We start from the raw sequence: 14,904 nt of genomic DNA, 5'->3' as shown, positions 1-14,904 counted from the left end.
TTGTGGCCTGAAGGGAAAGCAGAGACAGCAATTTAAAAACCATACAACCAGAAATGAGGACCTGCCAACCGGAACTGTGGTCACATTTAAAAACAACTGCAGGACAAAAATCACCAAACAATGGCAAATAAAATGATGAATACTGGAATTACATGTTCCTAAAATATGCACTCTCAAAATGAAAATAGCATCTGAATGCTACCATAAACTAATAGTGTGTTGAGTTTATAAACTGACATTATGTACATAAAAAAGGAACTGAGGAGTTTAAGGCTAACGCATGGCTTTCTGCAAGGCAAATGTTGGACGTCTGAACTAAGTCAGTTAAATAGACCACTGAAATGAAAGACAATTACGACAATCACACCACTCTGAAGGGATTTCGTGTCCTGGAAACGATGGGAAACATCAGATCTAGATCATGTTTGGGCATAAAGAGACAGATATAACAAATGCTAAGAGCACAAGTACAGTAGCCCAGTGAGCTGGGGATATTAGTGCAGCACAACATCCCTCTAATGCTTCTTGCAGTGGTGGAAGAGCTCACAAGAACGGTCATAGCCACTTAGGTAAGAGACAATCCTGATTTCAGCCATCTTAGATTTACGACAGATCAGTTTTACTGAACATGAATGCGAAGTTAATTTCTTTTGGACACCAGGATTCTCCTTACCCAAGAGTCTGCGTCGAAATAACAAATATTTGCATTTTGTATACATTTTATCAGGGTTACCAACACCGGCAGTGGCACCTTTCGTGAGGAATGCTTTCTGAGCGGACGGAATTGTATATACACCGTTGGAAGCTTACATTTTATATTTGATTTTGATGTTAACTCAGTTCTGTAATATACAGGTTATTGTTAAACTTTTTTTATTTGTTTGCAAGACAGCTCCTGTTATCACTATATCCAATATGGATTACCTACCATTTTATGGTGTCGTATAGAGACAGGTCAGGGAAAACGGTGTATCTTTGAGATAACGGACAACACAGATGTGCCGGATAATCAACATTATACTAACTAACCTCTCATAAAACAAATATAATAATTTTTTTAAAACCCACCATGAAGTGCCCTTTTCTAGAAACTCAGCTAATCTGTCATTTCAGTCTTGAATATTTACATGTGTTAGTCTGCTTTGCAAGTGCTTCATAGTATTAGACTGTAATTCAACAGTAACAATAAGTGCAGTTTTCCCATTTGGGATTTGTACGTTTAAACTGCCGACTAAGAGAGGATTGGCTGATTTCCAATTGGATAATTTTCTCTGTTTATCAGTAATGTAACGCTTCAGGAAAAGGATTTGCCCTTGATGTCGATAGCATCATTCTCAACTTTGGACTTTGATGGTCACACCTGACTTTTGTCCAGGATCAGAAACACTGCTCTTTCACGACTGATATCATTTCATAGTGACGTATTATGAGATTATGCCAATGTATTTCATGATGCAAGATGACATCACATAATCTTTCTCAATTTTTTTTTACGTTTGTGGTCGGTAAGATTTTTTAAATGTTAGTCTCTTCTGCTCACCAAGGCTGAATTTATTTGATCAAAAATACAGTAAAACTGTAATATTGTGAAATGTTCTTAACATTTAAAATAACTGTTTTCTACTGTAATATATTGTAAAATGTCATTTATTCCTGTGATGTCAAAGCAGAATTTTCAGCATTATTACTATAGTCTTCAGTGTCACTGATCCTTCAGAAATTATTCTAATATGATGATTTTGCTGGTCAATAAATAATTTCTTCTTAATATCAATGTTGGGAACAGTTTTTAAAATTTGGATTTTTTTTTTTTTTTTTGGATCCAGAAAATAAAGTTCAAAAGAATTTGAAATATAAATATTTTGTAACATTATGGACATCTGTTACTTCCCATCAATTGAATGCATCCTTGCTGAATAAAAGTATTAATTTCTTCAAAAGAAAAAATATATATCTTATAATGATACTAAACATTTATTTTAGTTTCTGATGCATATGCAATATGTCACGGGCATCAGTGCTGCCATGGCAGGTTAAGTCAAGTACTTTCTCACACTTTAACAAGTGCTCATCTCTGCTAAATCTCAGCCTGTGTTGAAGTGGAAAGAGCGGTCAGTGCGCCCTGCCGGTGCCGGAGTTTATAGCACAGTGCACAGACAAAAAAGAAATGTTTTTGTAAGTATGTGTGTTCAGTGAGCGTGTAAAAGAGAGATATGAAAATAGATGCGGCCTGTTGTAGTCACGCAGATTAAGGCCTCCACCCACCCCTCAGTCTTACCACTGAGCTTCCTCTCAGTGTGGGTCGAGCGGTGGCCGGCGGGTCAGTCAAGGTTCAGAGCCGGATTGGACTAAAAGGAGCTGGGCAGGCGCTGTCAATCAGCACTTCGAGGGTGCCGAAAAGCTGGGGTTGTGATTGGCTGACTTGACAATTGTGATGACGCTGGTGGTGGCCACCTTACCGTGAGGCCCGCGGGTGACAGTCCGGGCGAAGCACTGCAGGGCCTCGTACTTAGCACGAAGCGCGTCCAGCTCCAGTCGCATACTGGCGTTTTCACGGGCCAGCTTGTCCACTTCTTGTTGCAGCTCTGTTTTTTGTCGTTCAAGCTCCTCCTTCTGTGTGACGCGCTTGATGCGGCAGCTGGCAGCATAGCCGCGGTTCTTTAGCGTGCGCCGCCGCTGCTTCAGCCGGACCATGTCTTCCTTGGACAGCCCGCGCAGGTGCTGGTTGAGCTCCCGCACCGACATGCCCACCAGCTCGTCATCACTAAGCGCCGGGGCATTCTCACCCGCTTCCTTCTTTACCTGGACCACAGAACGGAGAGACAACAGAACGTTTTGCAAAGTCGATCTTTTTTGCTGTCAGTTTTCATCTTGCAAGTTAATAGAGAAAAATGTATCAGTAAATACTACTGTTCAAAATGTTGGCCAATGTAAGATTTGTTTTTCTTTTAAATTAAGAAATGAATACTTTTATTCATCAAGGATGCATTAAATTGAACAAAAGTGACAGTAAAGCCATGTATAATGGTACAAAAGATTTCAAATATCCTAAATGTTGTTCTTTTGAACTCTCTTCATAAAAGAATCCTGAAAACAAAACGCTTCACAGTTTCCAAATGTGTGTGTGTGTGTGTGTGTGTGTGTGTGTGTGTGTGTGTGTGTGTCTTGAGCAGCAAATCATCATATTAGACTGATTTCTCAAGGATCATGTGACACTGAAGACTGGGGTAATGATGCTGAAAATTCAGCTTTGATCACGGGAATAAATTACATTTTTAAATAGATTCAAATAGAAAACGGTCATTTTAAATTGTAATAATATTTCACAATATTACGGTTTTTACTGCATCTGTATCTTTTCCGAAATCTCCCACACAGAACCAATAAACAATATAGACAATATAACATACACGGTTAAAAATATAACAATATATAATTAATGTTATTTGTTTGCGCTATAATTATTTATTTTGTTAAAGCAATTTAAATCACCATGCAAATATTCACACCATTCAGCATTTATTAAAATAATTCCACACAATTCGGTTAATGATATAGTGACTAGAAATTAATATGATTATTGAAGTGACTACTGAAAAATATGGTGTGACAGATGTGCAATACATGGGGGCATCCATATAAAGGTGATGAGAAGAAATATTTAAATGTTTAGATAACAACCATCCAGATAATACTAGTTGAAGTAATGTCCTATAGAGATATAGATCTCATTAAACCTATGAACCACAGGGAAATGTTCTTACCTTTAAAGCTTTGCCCTCTGTAAAATGAGTCGTCATGCCCTGCATACAAGCAGCTAATCAGAACTCCTCAAAAATCTAAAAGAAAAGAAATGAACAAATATAATGCATGAAAGGTTGAATATTATGTTTCAGTCACAGCACAGGGCACCTGTCATCATGTAGCCGAGTTAAGTGAAGTTACCAAGAGCGAGCAGCAGAGGTCAGTAGAACTGTATACTATACTGTAATATCATTCAGACAAGGGTTACCCTGTTTACTTGCTGATCTCGCGTTCTCACGATGTAGCTCACTAGAGCGTTGCAAGAGTGCAATAATAGAAGCAGGTCAGCTCTCTGCATGATGCTTTGTCTGATCTCTCTGCTTAGCCGTTCATGCAAGACTATTTTGGCCACTGAGCTATTTTTAAAAAGGCCGCTCTGTGAGTCGAGCTTCGCGGCCTCGAGACACCCATCACAGACAAATTAGAAACGAAAAAAAAAAAAAAACCCGTTGAGGGTTCCATTTCAGGAGCGTCAGAATGCGTGGACTCTGTTCAAGACTGATGCCATGGAGACACCCGGCAAGTGGGAGTGCGTCACGTGACCAGAAAATTGGTAAACAAGCTTCATTCATAAGCTCGACGCACAGGAGGACCACTCTTAAAAAAACACAAAATAAAATACATTAAAAAACCTCAAGTGGCCCCTTTACACAATTAGAGAACTTTTAAACCAACTGAGAAAATAAATAAACCAAAATAATAAGTATGACTTTATAAAAATAAAAAAAAGTTGATAAAAAAAAGTTACACCCACACTGATGCTACATTGACCTAATTATCTATCAGCTTGGATGTTTTAGCCATTTCAACTTAAATTACATTAAACTGACTTGTAAAAAAAAGTTGATAATTGCTTAACTTATTTTGATGAGTTAAGGCAATGTATAAACATATGTTGTCATAACTTATTGGCCATTTAATTATTTTACAGTGTATATATCTCTATCAATATCTGTCTGTCGGTCTGTCTATTCATCTGTCTGTTTGTTTATCTATCTATCTATCTATCTATCTATCTATCTATCTGTCTGTCTGTCTGTCTGTCTGTCTGTCTGTCTGTCTGTCTGTCTATCGATCTGTCTGTCTATGTATCTGTCTGTCTGTCTGTCTGTCTGTCTGTCTGTCTGTCTGTCTGTCTGTCTGTCTATCTGTCTGTCTATGTATCTGTCTGTCTGTCTACCATCTGTCTATGTATCTATCTATATGTCTGTCTGTATGTCTGTGTATCTATCTATATGTCTGTCTGTCTGTCTGTCTGTCTGTATGTCTGTATCTATCTATATGTCTGTCTGTCTGTCTGTCTGTCTGTCTACCATCTGTCTATGTATCATCTACCATCTGTCTGTCTGTCTGTCTGTCTACCATCTGTCTATGTATCTATCTATATGTCTGTCTGTCTGTCTGTCTGTCTGTATGTCTGTATCTATCTATATGTCTGTCTGTCTGTCTGTCTGTCTACCATCTGTCTATGTATCATCTACCATCTGTCTGTCTGTCTGTCTGTCTGTCTGTCTGTCTGTCTGGCTGGCTATGTATCTATCTATATGTCTGTCTGTCTGTCTGTCTGTCTACCATCTGTCTATGTATCTATCTATATGTCTGTCTGTCTGTCTGTCTGTCTGTCTACCATCTGTCTATGTATCTATCTATATGTCTGTCTGTCTATCTATTTGTCTGTCTGTCTGTCTGTCTGTCTGTCTACCATCTGTCTATGTATCATCTACCATCTGTCTGTCTGTCTGTCTGTCTGTCTGGCTGGCTATGTATCTATCTATATGTCTGTCTGTCTGTCTACCATCTGTCTATGTATCATCTACCATCTGTCTGTCTGTCTATGTATCTGTCTGTCTGTCTGTCTGTCTGTCTGTCTATCGACCATCTGTCTATGTATCTATCTATATGTCTGTCTGTCTGTCTGTCTGTCTGTCTGTCTGTCTGTCTGTGTATCTATCTATATGTCTGTCTGTCTATCTACCATCTGTCTATGTATCTATCTATATGTCTGTCTGTCTGTCTGTCTATCTATGTGTCTGTCTGTCTGTCTGTCTGTCTGTCTGTCTGTCTGTCTACCATCTGTCTATGTATCATCTACCATCTGTCTGTCTGTCTGGCTATGTATCTATCTATATGTCTGTCTGTCTGTCTGTCTGTCTGTCTGTCATCTCTCTGTCTGTCTGTCTGTCTGTCTGTCTGTCTGTCTGTCTGTCTGTCTGTGTCAAATTATTGTGATTCCTTTTAAATATAAAAAGTGGTATAGACCACGGATGGAAACCTTTTTGAATGTAATGTTGAGTTTTAATCAAGTCAAGTCAGTCCTTTGCTCTTCAGTAAATGGAACATTCCAGGAGGCCGTCAGTCACATGGGAATAGTTTCCCTTATACAGCCACTGTTATATTTGTGCTTTTAGACAATGTTCTTTATCAGGTTTAGAACTGTGGCTGAAAGACCGGATCCTGTTACACTAGGCTTTCCTGGCCTGTTTCATGTCCTTATTTAACTGTGCTTGTTATATTTAGCCCAGCATGCTGACACAAAACTCCAGTTGCCAGTGACACAATTCTAAGTGGAAATATTATAAGCAAATCATTAAGAAGTGAAATACTTGTGGAATCCTAAAGCTAAATTTTTAACAGCAACACTCTCAAGAGAATGATTATTCCTTTGGGCTATTCCTCTTTTATTCCAGGATGAAACGTGCATTCCATTCAGAATGGATTTCTTTGGAGCACAGATAGCCCATGTTCCAACTTCCGCACTTTATTTCTCCGGTCCAGTCATCTGGCCTTCAACCCTCTGCATACCTCAACCATTTTAAGTGATCATTTTCTCTTACTAAGAATTCTTTAGTAATTGTTACAATAAGTATCTTTGACCAGTGAGCAGATTCACTGCCTTTGGCATGTTTGGTAAATTCTGAGTCAATCTTTTGATTTGGTCTTAGTAAACCACACCAGACGTGCATTAGTTGCAGGTTTAAATGTTTCGTTATGACAGAACAAAAGTGTATAGATTGGGTATGAACCGAGCAGTTGAAACCAAATACCATGAAAAAAAAAGGCTTGATTCATACCATCTGGCCCTTGATGTGAGGGCTACATTAAGGGCCCCTCAAGTCATTTTGCTCCAGTCAAACTGACAACAAGAAAACTATGCAATATTCCTTTTTTATATTTTAAAAAATGTAAGTGAAATTGCAATCTTTAAAATATTAATTAAATCAGAATTAATTGAATATCAAATCCACACTGTCCCATGCATACACATCTAAAACTGTGACAAACAAGGTCAGCTGACAAGAAGAGCTTTCCTAGACAGCAAGTTGGCTCAGCATGGGTGATTTTAAAATGTCTCTGACAGGGGAGGACCTGCCTTTCTTTCCAACGAGGACCATGGAATCACTTCTTTTTTTTTTTTTTTTTTAAATGCTTCCCTCTCTATTCATGGGGCCTCCAGCCTTTCAGGTCTTTCTCACACACACACATTTCCCTGAAATTCCTTCAGCACATGGTCCCCCTTTCCATTTGTGCTGAGAACTGGGGTGAACTGACAGGGGGCCCCTCTTTCCTGCTCAGCCCTCACAGAGAGGAAAAGCCCTAATGTCCCAAGGCCAGAGCGGGGTTTTCATAGTTTCCTGGACATAAATTATAGGACTGAACACCGCCTTTGATGCTGAACACTTGATAGTCCATCTGAACACTAGTCTTCTTATCATAGATTCTGAAGCCAGTGGGGAAAAAAATTAATCCATGTTAGAGCACAAAGCCCTGTGAAGGAAGCCACAAAGAGAGTGTGAAGTGCAGATAACAGAATAACTTTTCTCACACACTGACATTGAGAAAAGCAAAGGGGCCCCACTTTCCATTCAGAGAACCGCATACTTAATACTATGCATAATGATCTTACTACATGACTACAATCATCTAAATATAACCAGATTTACTCCACGTTATATTTAGTTTTACTTGCTAGTGTACTCACAGCAACAGAAATGAACTAATAAACTGAAATGTCATATAAATGCATGCGATATAACTTGTACAATCGTTGAGTACGGTCAACTCAGAATACATAATTAGTTTTTTGTGTGTGGAATATTTCAATATTTAGCACTCACTGCCAAAAAATGTGCATTCATAATAGTGCTACTGTACAAAATAATGTAAAACAAATCTAAATAAATCAATGAGTAAGTGTTAAACACACTATCAGGAAAACACAAGTTGCACCTTTATATTCGCACCTTTGAGTGCTATGTACCCTTGAGGTATTATGAACTTTTTATAAGATAGAATGATCTCCTATTGTGGAGCACTGTCCCAGTGGAAAGCCCTCAGTTTTTTCAATTTACATATTTTTGTTCTGACAGTGCACTAAAATTCTGTAAAACAAGTCTATTCATGTCACGTTTGACTAAATTGACTACTGAATAATACTTGAGCAAGTTTACTTTATTTCTGCAAGCATGGCATTTATATAGTAGCTTTTTGCAGTTGTGGTAAAGCTACGATTACCTCATCAGATGGATGTAAGGGACAGAAATGGAAGCCCCAACATCCACATCCTTTAGTGAGTCAAACTAAGAATCAACAATAACAATACTGTGCAAAAACCTGCAGAGATCTCTGACAGAGGCCGGTTAACGTTGTAGAGTTTCCTTATTATTTCACATCAACCATATAATGTTTTATCAAATTAATATGGCTTGCCTTGCATAATGGCGTGCCTGATATGCATTGCTCTATGTAACATACAAGCACAAACAGAACTGAAACTATTCAGTAATCACAAGTTGAAGCTGTTCAGACATGTCACAGGCATCATGTGGATGCTGGTCACGGTATTAAGCCCGTCAACAACCTTTCTGTTGAACTTCAAGGGTCAGCCTCCTCCACTATGTTAACTCAACTCTCAGTTACAATGGAAAGGATTGCCTGCGTCAAGAAGCTCCGCCAAACAGCAAATCATTTTCCATGAATTACAAACCATGATGTGAACTACAACGGGCCTCTGCGTCACATAACTTACGTTTCAATTAATTGCTTACATGACATCTGATCCCAATAAACCAAACGAGGCGGATTATAACTGACTAAACCTCTGGCCCGCACGAACAATATCTGCTAGAGTATTGCATGCTTTGGCTGTTACAGCGATGACGTTCTTTCTAGGCTTCCTGAGTAATGTGGCTGGGTAACCGCATATTTGAGTCTTGAGATTGTGAACTTTCTCAGAAACAACCCACAAAGGACCTCCCCTCTTATGGAATTTGACGCCAGCGTTGCCATGTTAACACATGTGAGAATCTCTTGTTTTGACCACTTATGAAAGGTAGAGAATTGAGACAAGGCCTTAGGCTAAGCCAAACACCACTTCAAAGCCATGAGTGCTTGTGTTCCCATGATAAATGGAGGCCTGGCTTGTCCTTGCTGTTTGTTTTTCCTTTTTTTTTGTTATTGCTCCACTAGTTAAGCAGCGAATGGCCAGCTGCTACGTTCCCGCGCGAGTGAGCCGGAGAAGGCTTTGCTCCGAGTCTCTGTTTTGGTGGAGAGCTCTGTCTCCTTTGGTCCCGGCCCACTCGTTTCCACAGCGCAGCGGCCCGTTCGCAGGGATATTATGTAAAGGAAATGGAGAGCATAGCAGAGCCGTTAGTCATGCTGTTTACTGGTAAGAGCGAGGACGATCGGCAGGGAATCACACCCTCCTGAACTGACGTTTCCTGGAAAATCCTGTTGTTTCGCAGGGGTGGAAGGAAAAGTACGTGGAACCTTGGAAACGGTTGGCGGGACTGCCGGAACATTCTGCGGATTGGGAGGAGAGGTAGTGAGCGCAAAGCTCCTTTCCAACTGGGGACACAGGAATTCCAAGGAATGTCAAGTATGTGCTAACCAAAGACAAACCCGCCCCAGTATGTACAACAGAGAAGCCAGTGCAACGTGGTTGATAAGTAATGAGCAACAAGCACAATTCTTCGCAGAAAAATCATGACATAACCAAATTTGTTATAACCGTCAACAGTCATCCGAACACGTATATGACGTAACATCAGTTTTCCAGCCTACGCTTACTATGCTTAACTAATGGTCTTCAGCAATTAGGACAGGCTTTAGGATTGCGAAACGTGGCATCAACACTTCATAGACATATGAACATCCAGTTACTCAAGCTCTTGAGAAATAAGTCCCAGAAAGCTCTTCCACAGACCTGACCACAGTGTGGTGGTGAGGTCAGTCCTGTCCGAACCAGAAACTGGTAAAGGGCACCACGAAAAGGGCAGGGTGTTTCTTTGTGGTCCAGACATCACATAGGCCAATAAAGTCTGATTCTGTAATACATGGATCAATAACATGACCCTTTTTTTTTTGTCCGGGTTTGTTAATTTATTCAACAATAAATTAAAAATGTGGGAAGCCATTGTTTCCTCTAGTGCACAGTGCATTAAAGGTGAAAAAAAAAAACTTAAAAAATGCAATTCATGTATAAATGTGCATTTACTTTCTGAAATAAAATGTATTTAGATAATTGTGGCAAAAAAAAGCCTGATATAATGGGGTTAAAAAGCCTTATGAAAGAATAAATTACTGAAAAGAATTACTTATTTGGATTGATTTTTTTTTTTTTTTTTTTTTTTTACATATAATGAAACATTTATATAAATTATATAAAATATGTTTAATATTGTTAAGATATTTACATATACATATGAAAATCTTGAAATCTTGGTCCGTCATATAAAAGTCATGTGGTGGAACCATTATGCAGAAACATGAAGTGGAAACAAAATAGGAAATATCATCACAGAAAAGACCCATCATCACTCTGTCAAGGTCAACAAGTCTGTTAAAATGTCAGTCAATAATTTATATTTTTATGACATGGCAATAATAATAAAAACGTGGTAATAATATGATATGTATGTATAAACAACTTTTTAACTGTTTTTAAAATAATGATTAAGATGGGTACACTTCCATGGTATTTTTTTTCCTACTATGGAAGTCAATGGGGTACATTAACTGTTTGCCTACCAACATTCTTCAAAATATCTTCTTTTGCGTTCAGCAGTCGAAAGAAATTCATACAGGTTTGAAACAACTTGAGGGTGAGTAAATGATGACATAATTTTCATTTTTAAGCAAACTATTCCTTTCAATTACATTAAACTTACTTTTTAAAAAATTTGTTGAATCATGTATAACATAAAAAAGTTGAAAATTTCTTAACATATTTTGCTAAGTTAAAGCAACATAAAACCATATGTTGTTTTAACTTATCTTTTTTTTTTACAGTGTACAAAGAGTACATATCTAATGTATTTAAACATTGGCCCACATCACACAATTTCCAAATTCTGGAAACGGAATCAAACACAGGTCAAACAGGCTTTTTATTTAACTGCAATTTTTCAAGTGGCAGTGCAGTGACCTTGCATTTCTTGTAGAGACTCATCCAAATCAATAAGACTTTGATTCACTATGACTGTTGATAATGTTGCAACCTAGGTCAAGACGTGGCGGTCAAAGAGAAAGCAACGGGTGCGCTTGACGTGAGAATTGGGTTTGGAGTTCCCCCGTGTTTCATTTTGAGTCATTAACTCACCAACTACCGCTGTCTCATTCACTTTCAAAACCCACTGTCCTAACCACAAAGAGTACTGTAAGAGTTCCTGTTCTCCAAACGCGCAGTCTAAACCACAGGATTCTTTTTGTTGTTGCTATTTGCGTACGCTGGCTTTAGATGTGTGAGATAATCAATACTACGGCTAATCCTAAACCAAATATAACTCAAAATTGGCATCATGTGATTACTATAATACTGATTGTAAACTGTTTACTCATGGAGCATTGCTTAGTGACAGGCCTGTGAGTGCCTGTGATCCCACGTGTGTGTCTCATGACAGTGCAGTGTGCGCAGTGCACTTCCCCTGGGTTTCTAAATGCAGCGAGCAGACAACGTACAACATGTGGGAGGCCATCGCCACAGATACTTCAGCAACTCTGAGTCAGACGAGGTCACACAACCCCACATACAGTGAATAAGGAGACATGACAAGGTTGCCCTCCTCCATGATTTTCCACATTGATCAAGATGGGACATTGGGGCACTATTATCTGTGCCATCTCCTGTAATACGCTCTTAAACCGATGGAACATACGAGAACACAAACGTAATCTGACCCCAGCAACTGTTTCAGTGTAATGACAGGCACTCATGCTCTCAAGACTCTTTCTGGGCAATGACCAGTGCTGAATTAGCAGCCTCAACAACTGATCTTCTGCTGACTCTGGAAAAACAAAGCCAAATTATCAGATTGGACCACAGCGGCCCCTCAAACTTGGATGGTGGCCTTTTTATATTCTCCAGGGTATGAAATGAACACCCACCACCAGGCAAATGCAGATATTTTTTAACCCTGGTGGATATTTTTGCTCATCTACCAGTCGCTGTGGCACATGCCGTGTAAAATGTCTCTGAGTGCTATTTTGTAAAAAAAAAAAAAAAAAAAAAAAGGCACACATTCGATTTTATCTTGAGGCATAGATAAAAGACATGTTGTCACCCTGCATGCCTGATTTGCTGTTCGTCATGCATGCTGCACGATAGATGCATGCTTTTCATTTAGCCTACCACATGTGAATTTTCTCCTTACAACCACAAGATTTTTCCTTATATGTAAACACTCTAAATGAACAATCTCAAGAGGTGCTCCAGGTACAATACCATTTAAATCTATAGTGTGGTTGTTATAAAAAAATTATATAATAATAATAATTTTAAAAAAACTCATAATCCTCCATTTTGCCATATAACAAATTCAAACAAACTCTAATTTATAGCTCCTATAAGTATATCCAATTTTACAACATAGTACACACAATAGGGCCTACATAAAGCAAATCTCAACTGCGTGACTGTTTATATCGTCATCAAAAGTAATCTATACTGTAATCCAGCTCTAAACTGCTAAATGTGAACAATTAGGTATTAACTTTATAAAGCTCTGATTTAAAACAATGTGTATTATGAAAAGCGCTTTAAGTGAACTGACTTGACTTGCTTCACTTATATCAATGTAAACGCAAAGCTTTCCAAACTAACACTGTGTAATTTTAAGTAGGCTACTATACAAAGCTAATGCAACACAACACCACTGGGGTTAAAGGTGAATTGCAAAAACAGTGTGAATGTAAAGTTTACTTAGACCCTAACTAATGTGGAACAGTGTGAATACATTTCTGGTCCACTTAAAGGAGTTTAATATCTGATTTGTAAGCTGAAAAAAGTTATTTCCCATCATAGGTGTCCTTAAATGGTAACGTTACATACCAAAAAAAGTCCTACTTAATTTTCTGTTTGACAAGCATTCCTCTACTAACAATGGATGGACTTTGCTTTAATATTGTTTTATTACATTAAATTGGTTCAGGACAGCTATTGTATCACCCAATGTGGAAATGAATCACATTATCCAGTTATGACTCATTTTTCCTGTGAGGGCGTTGCTTTAGAGCTAACCTGCCAGAATAGAGTGGACACAATCATTACAATGTGTTAATAAATATTTCCAATCACACATCGCAGACACACACACACACACACACACACACACAGGCTATTCCCTTTTCATAAGTGAGCTTCATAAAGAATATTCGATCAAATATGTCTTATTAAATGTCCTAGGGTTTTGGTCGACATCAAGGTGGCTCATGCTGCCTCATGATGATGTTATTTCATACAGTATATTCATCTATCACGGGTTTTTGCACTGCGCAACGATAAAACCCCTCCAAATAGCAAGTCTTTTGCAAGTTAGCCTTTTACTGAACGTGCAATGCAATACTTTGCTTAAAAGTAATATCGACCACACTGTGCGCGTTCACGCCGCCGTGCACTGAGAATCTGACATAACGTCACCCTATTCTTGAATCCTCGTGTTGATTAAAGAGCGCGAGAAAACGGAATCTTTCCGCGCGGCTCAGCTGACTCGGGATCATCATAACACTCTTTAGGTCGCTTGTCGTTACTTCCAAAAGTGCTCGCCACACAAATATGCCCTTTGTCCCAGAATTCCTAAATGCCAACCACGTGTTATTTCCTTATGGCGTAATATTAATTCTTTTGAAATATGCCCGCTGTTCAAAGCGACAAAAAAAGTTGGAATAGTATCGCCAAACTGCTTTAAAAAGTTACGAGACGTCGTTATTTAGTTAGTCAAAGATGCACTGTCTACGATAAACAGCCTACTTATTCCCTTTAAAATGTACGAAGCAAGTAAAACAAACTTCCAATTTACACAACAATAAGGATAGTCAGTGATATAAGTATGTTTATAAATGTGATTGTTTATATATAAAAGTAAAATAATAATAATAATAATAATAATAAACCGAAAAAGCATTAGTAGGCTAAATTCCAAGTTGCAACCTTTAACACGTGTCCAAACCAGACCGCTATTTGTTTTTATAATCAAATATTTCACCATTACATAACTTATGTTCCATCTTCATAATAGTAAATGAATCCTAATTCTTTATACAACTTTAGAATTTTAAGAGAAGAATTTATTAAGCTATGCATCGACTACATAAATACTACGGATAGGCTGAATTCTTGTGAACTCATCGTGAGAACATCAGCAATTTCGAGAGGAATTTCAAAACATCTCCCAGAAAAGCTCGCACACTTTACCTTGTGAGCGCGGAATCTCTGTCGGGAATGCGCAAAATCTCTGAGAAGTGTCCTGGAATCAACAGGCTGAGCCTTGTCTCGCGTCCTGCAACCGAAGCGAAATGTTTCTCTGAACTAAATTAACTACAAAACAACAACAATGTATCAACATTCCACTCTGTGCTTCCGCAAGCACTGACGTCACCGATTCCTCGTGACCGCCCCCTCCATTCATGAAAATAACTTTATGCTGACGTCAGTCAGGCGGGAAACTAGTGGAGGCCAGAAATAGACGCAACTGAAAACTTTTGCAAAGTTTATTGTATTAATTGTTAGAAATTAGCGTTTAAGGGTCAGATTATGTAGGCCTATACATACAACGACGAGTAATTTCAATGATCTTTAGCTAGACATTGACAAAAGGTCGAATCAGC

General features: G+C 38.5%; 1 protein-coding gene across 1 annotated transcript; it reads right to left on the bottom strand.

Moving 5' to 3' along the window:
- Positions 1–636: 636 nt before the first annotated feature.
- mafk (v-maf avian musculoaponeurotic fibrosarcoma oncogene homolog K) lies at positions 637–14,667 on the bottom strand. The gene is made up of 3 exons (XM_082189881.1): positions 14,492–14,667; positions 3,765–3,839; positions 637–2,802 (listed from the first exon to the last, which is right to left on the bottom strand). The coding sequence occupies exons 2-3, from the start codon at positions 3,807–3,809 to the stop codon at positions 2,377–2,379; spliced, it is 471 nt and encodes a 156-aa protein (XP_082046007.1). The 5' UTR covers positions 3,810–3,839; positions 14,492–14,667; the 3' UTR covers positions 637–2,376.
- Positions 14,668–14,904: the final 237 nt, after the last annotated feature.

This window comes from Leuciscus leuciscus (assembly GCF_965113295.1).
Source record: "Leuciscus leuciscus genome assembly, chromosome: 1".
NCBI lineage: Eukaryota > Metazoa > Chordata > Actinopteri > Cypriniformes > Leuciscidae > Leuciscus > Leuciscus leuciscus.
Note: the sequence above shows the minus strand (reverse complement) of the source record. Positions and strands in the feature narration are given on the sequence as shown.

Excerpts from the sequence above, each read along its gene's own strand:
- mafk (XM_082189881.1), bottom strand. The coding sequence starts at position 3,809 with ATGCAGGGCATGACGACTCATTTTACAGAGGGCAAAGCTTTAAAG. Across the intron at positions 2,803-3,764 it reads CAGAGGGCAAAGCTTTAAAG|GTAAAGAAGGAAGCGGGTGA; the intron begins GTAAGAACATTT and ends TCTGTGGTCCAG.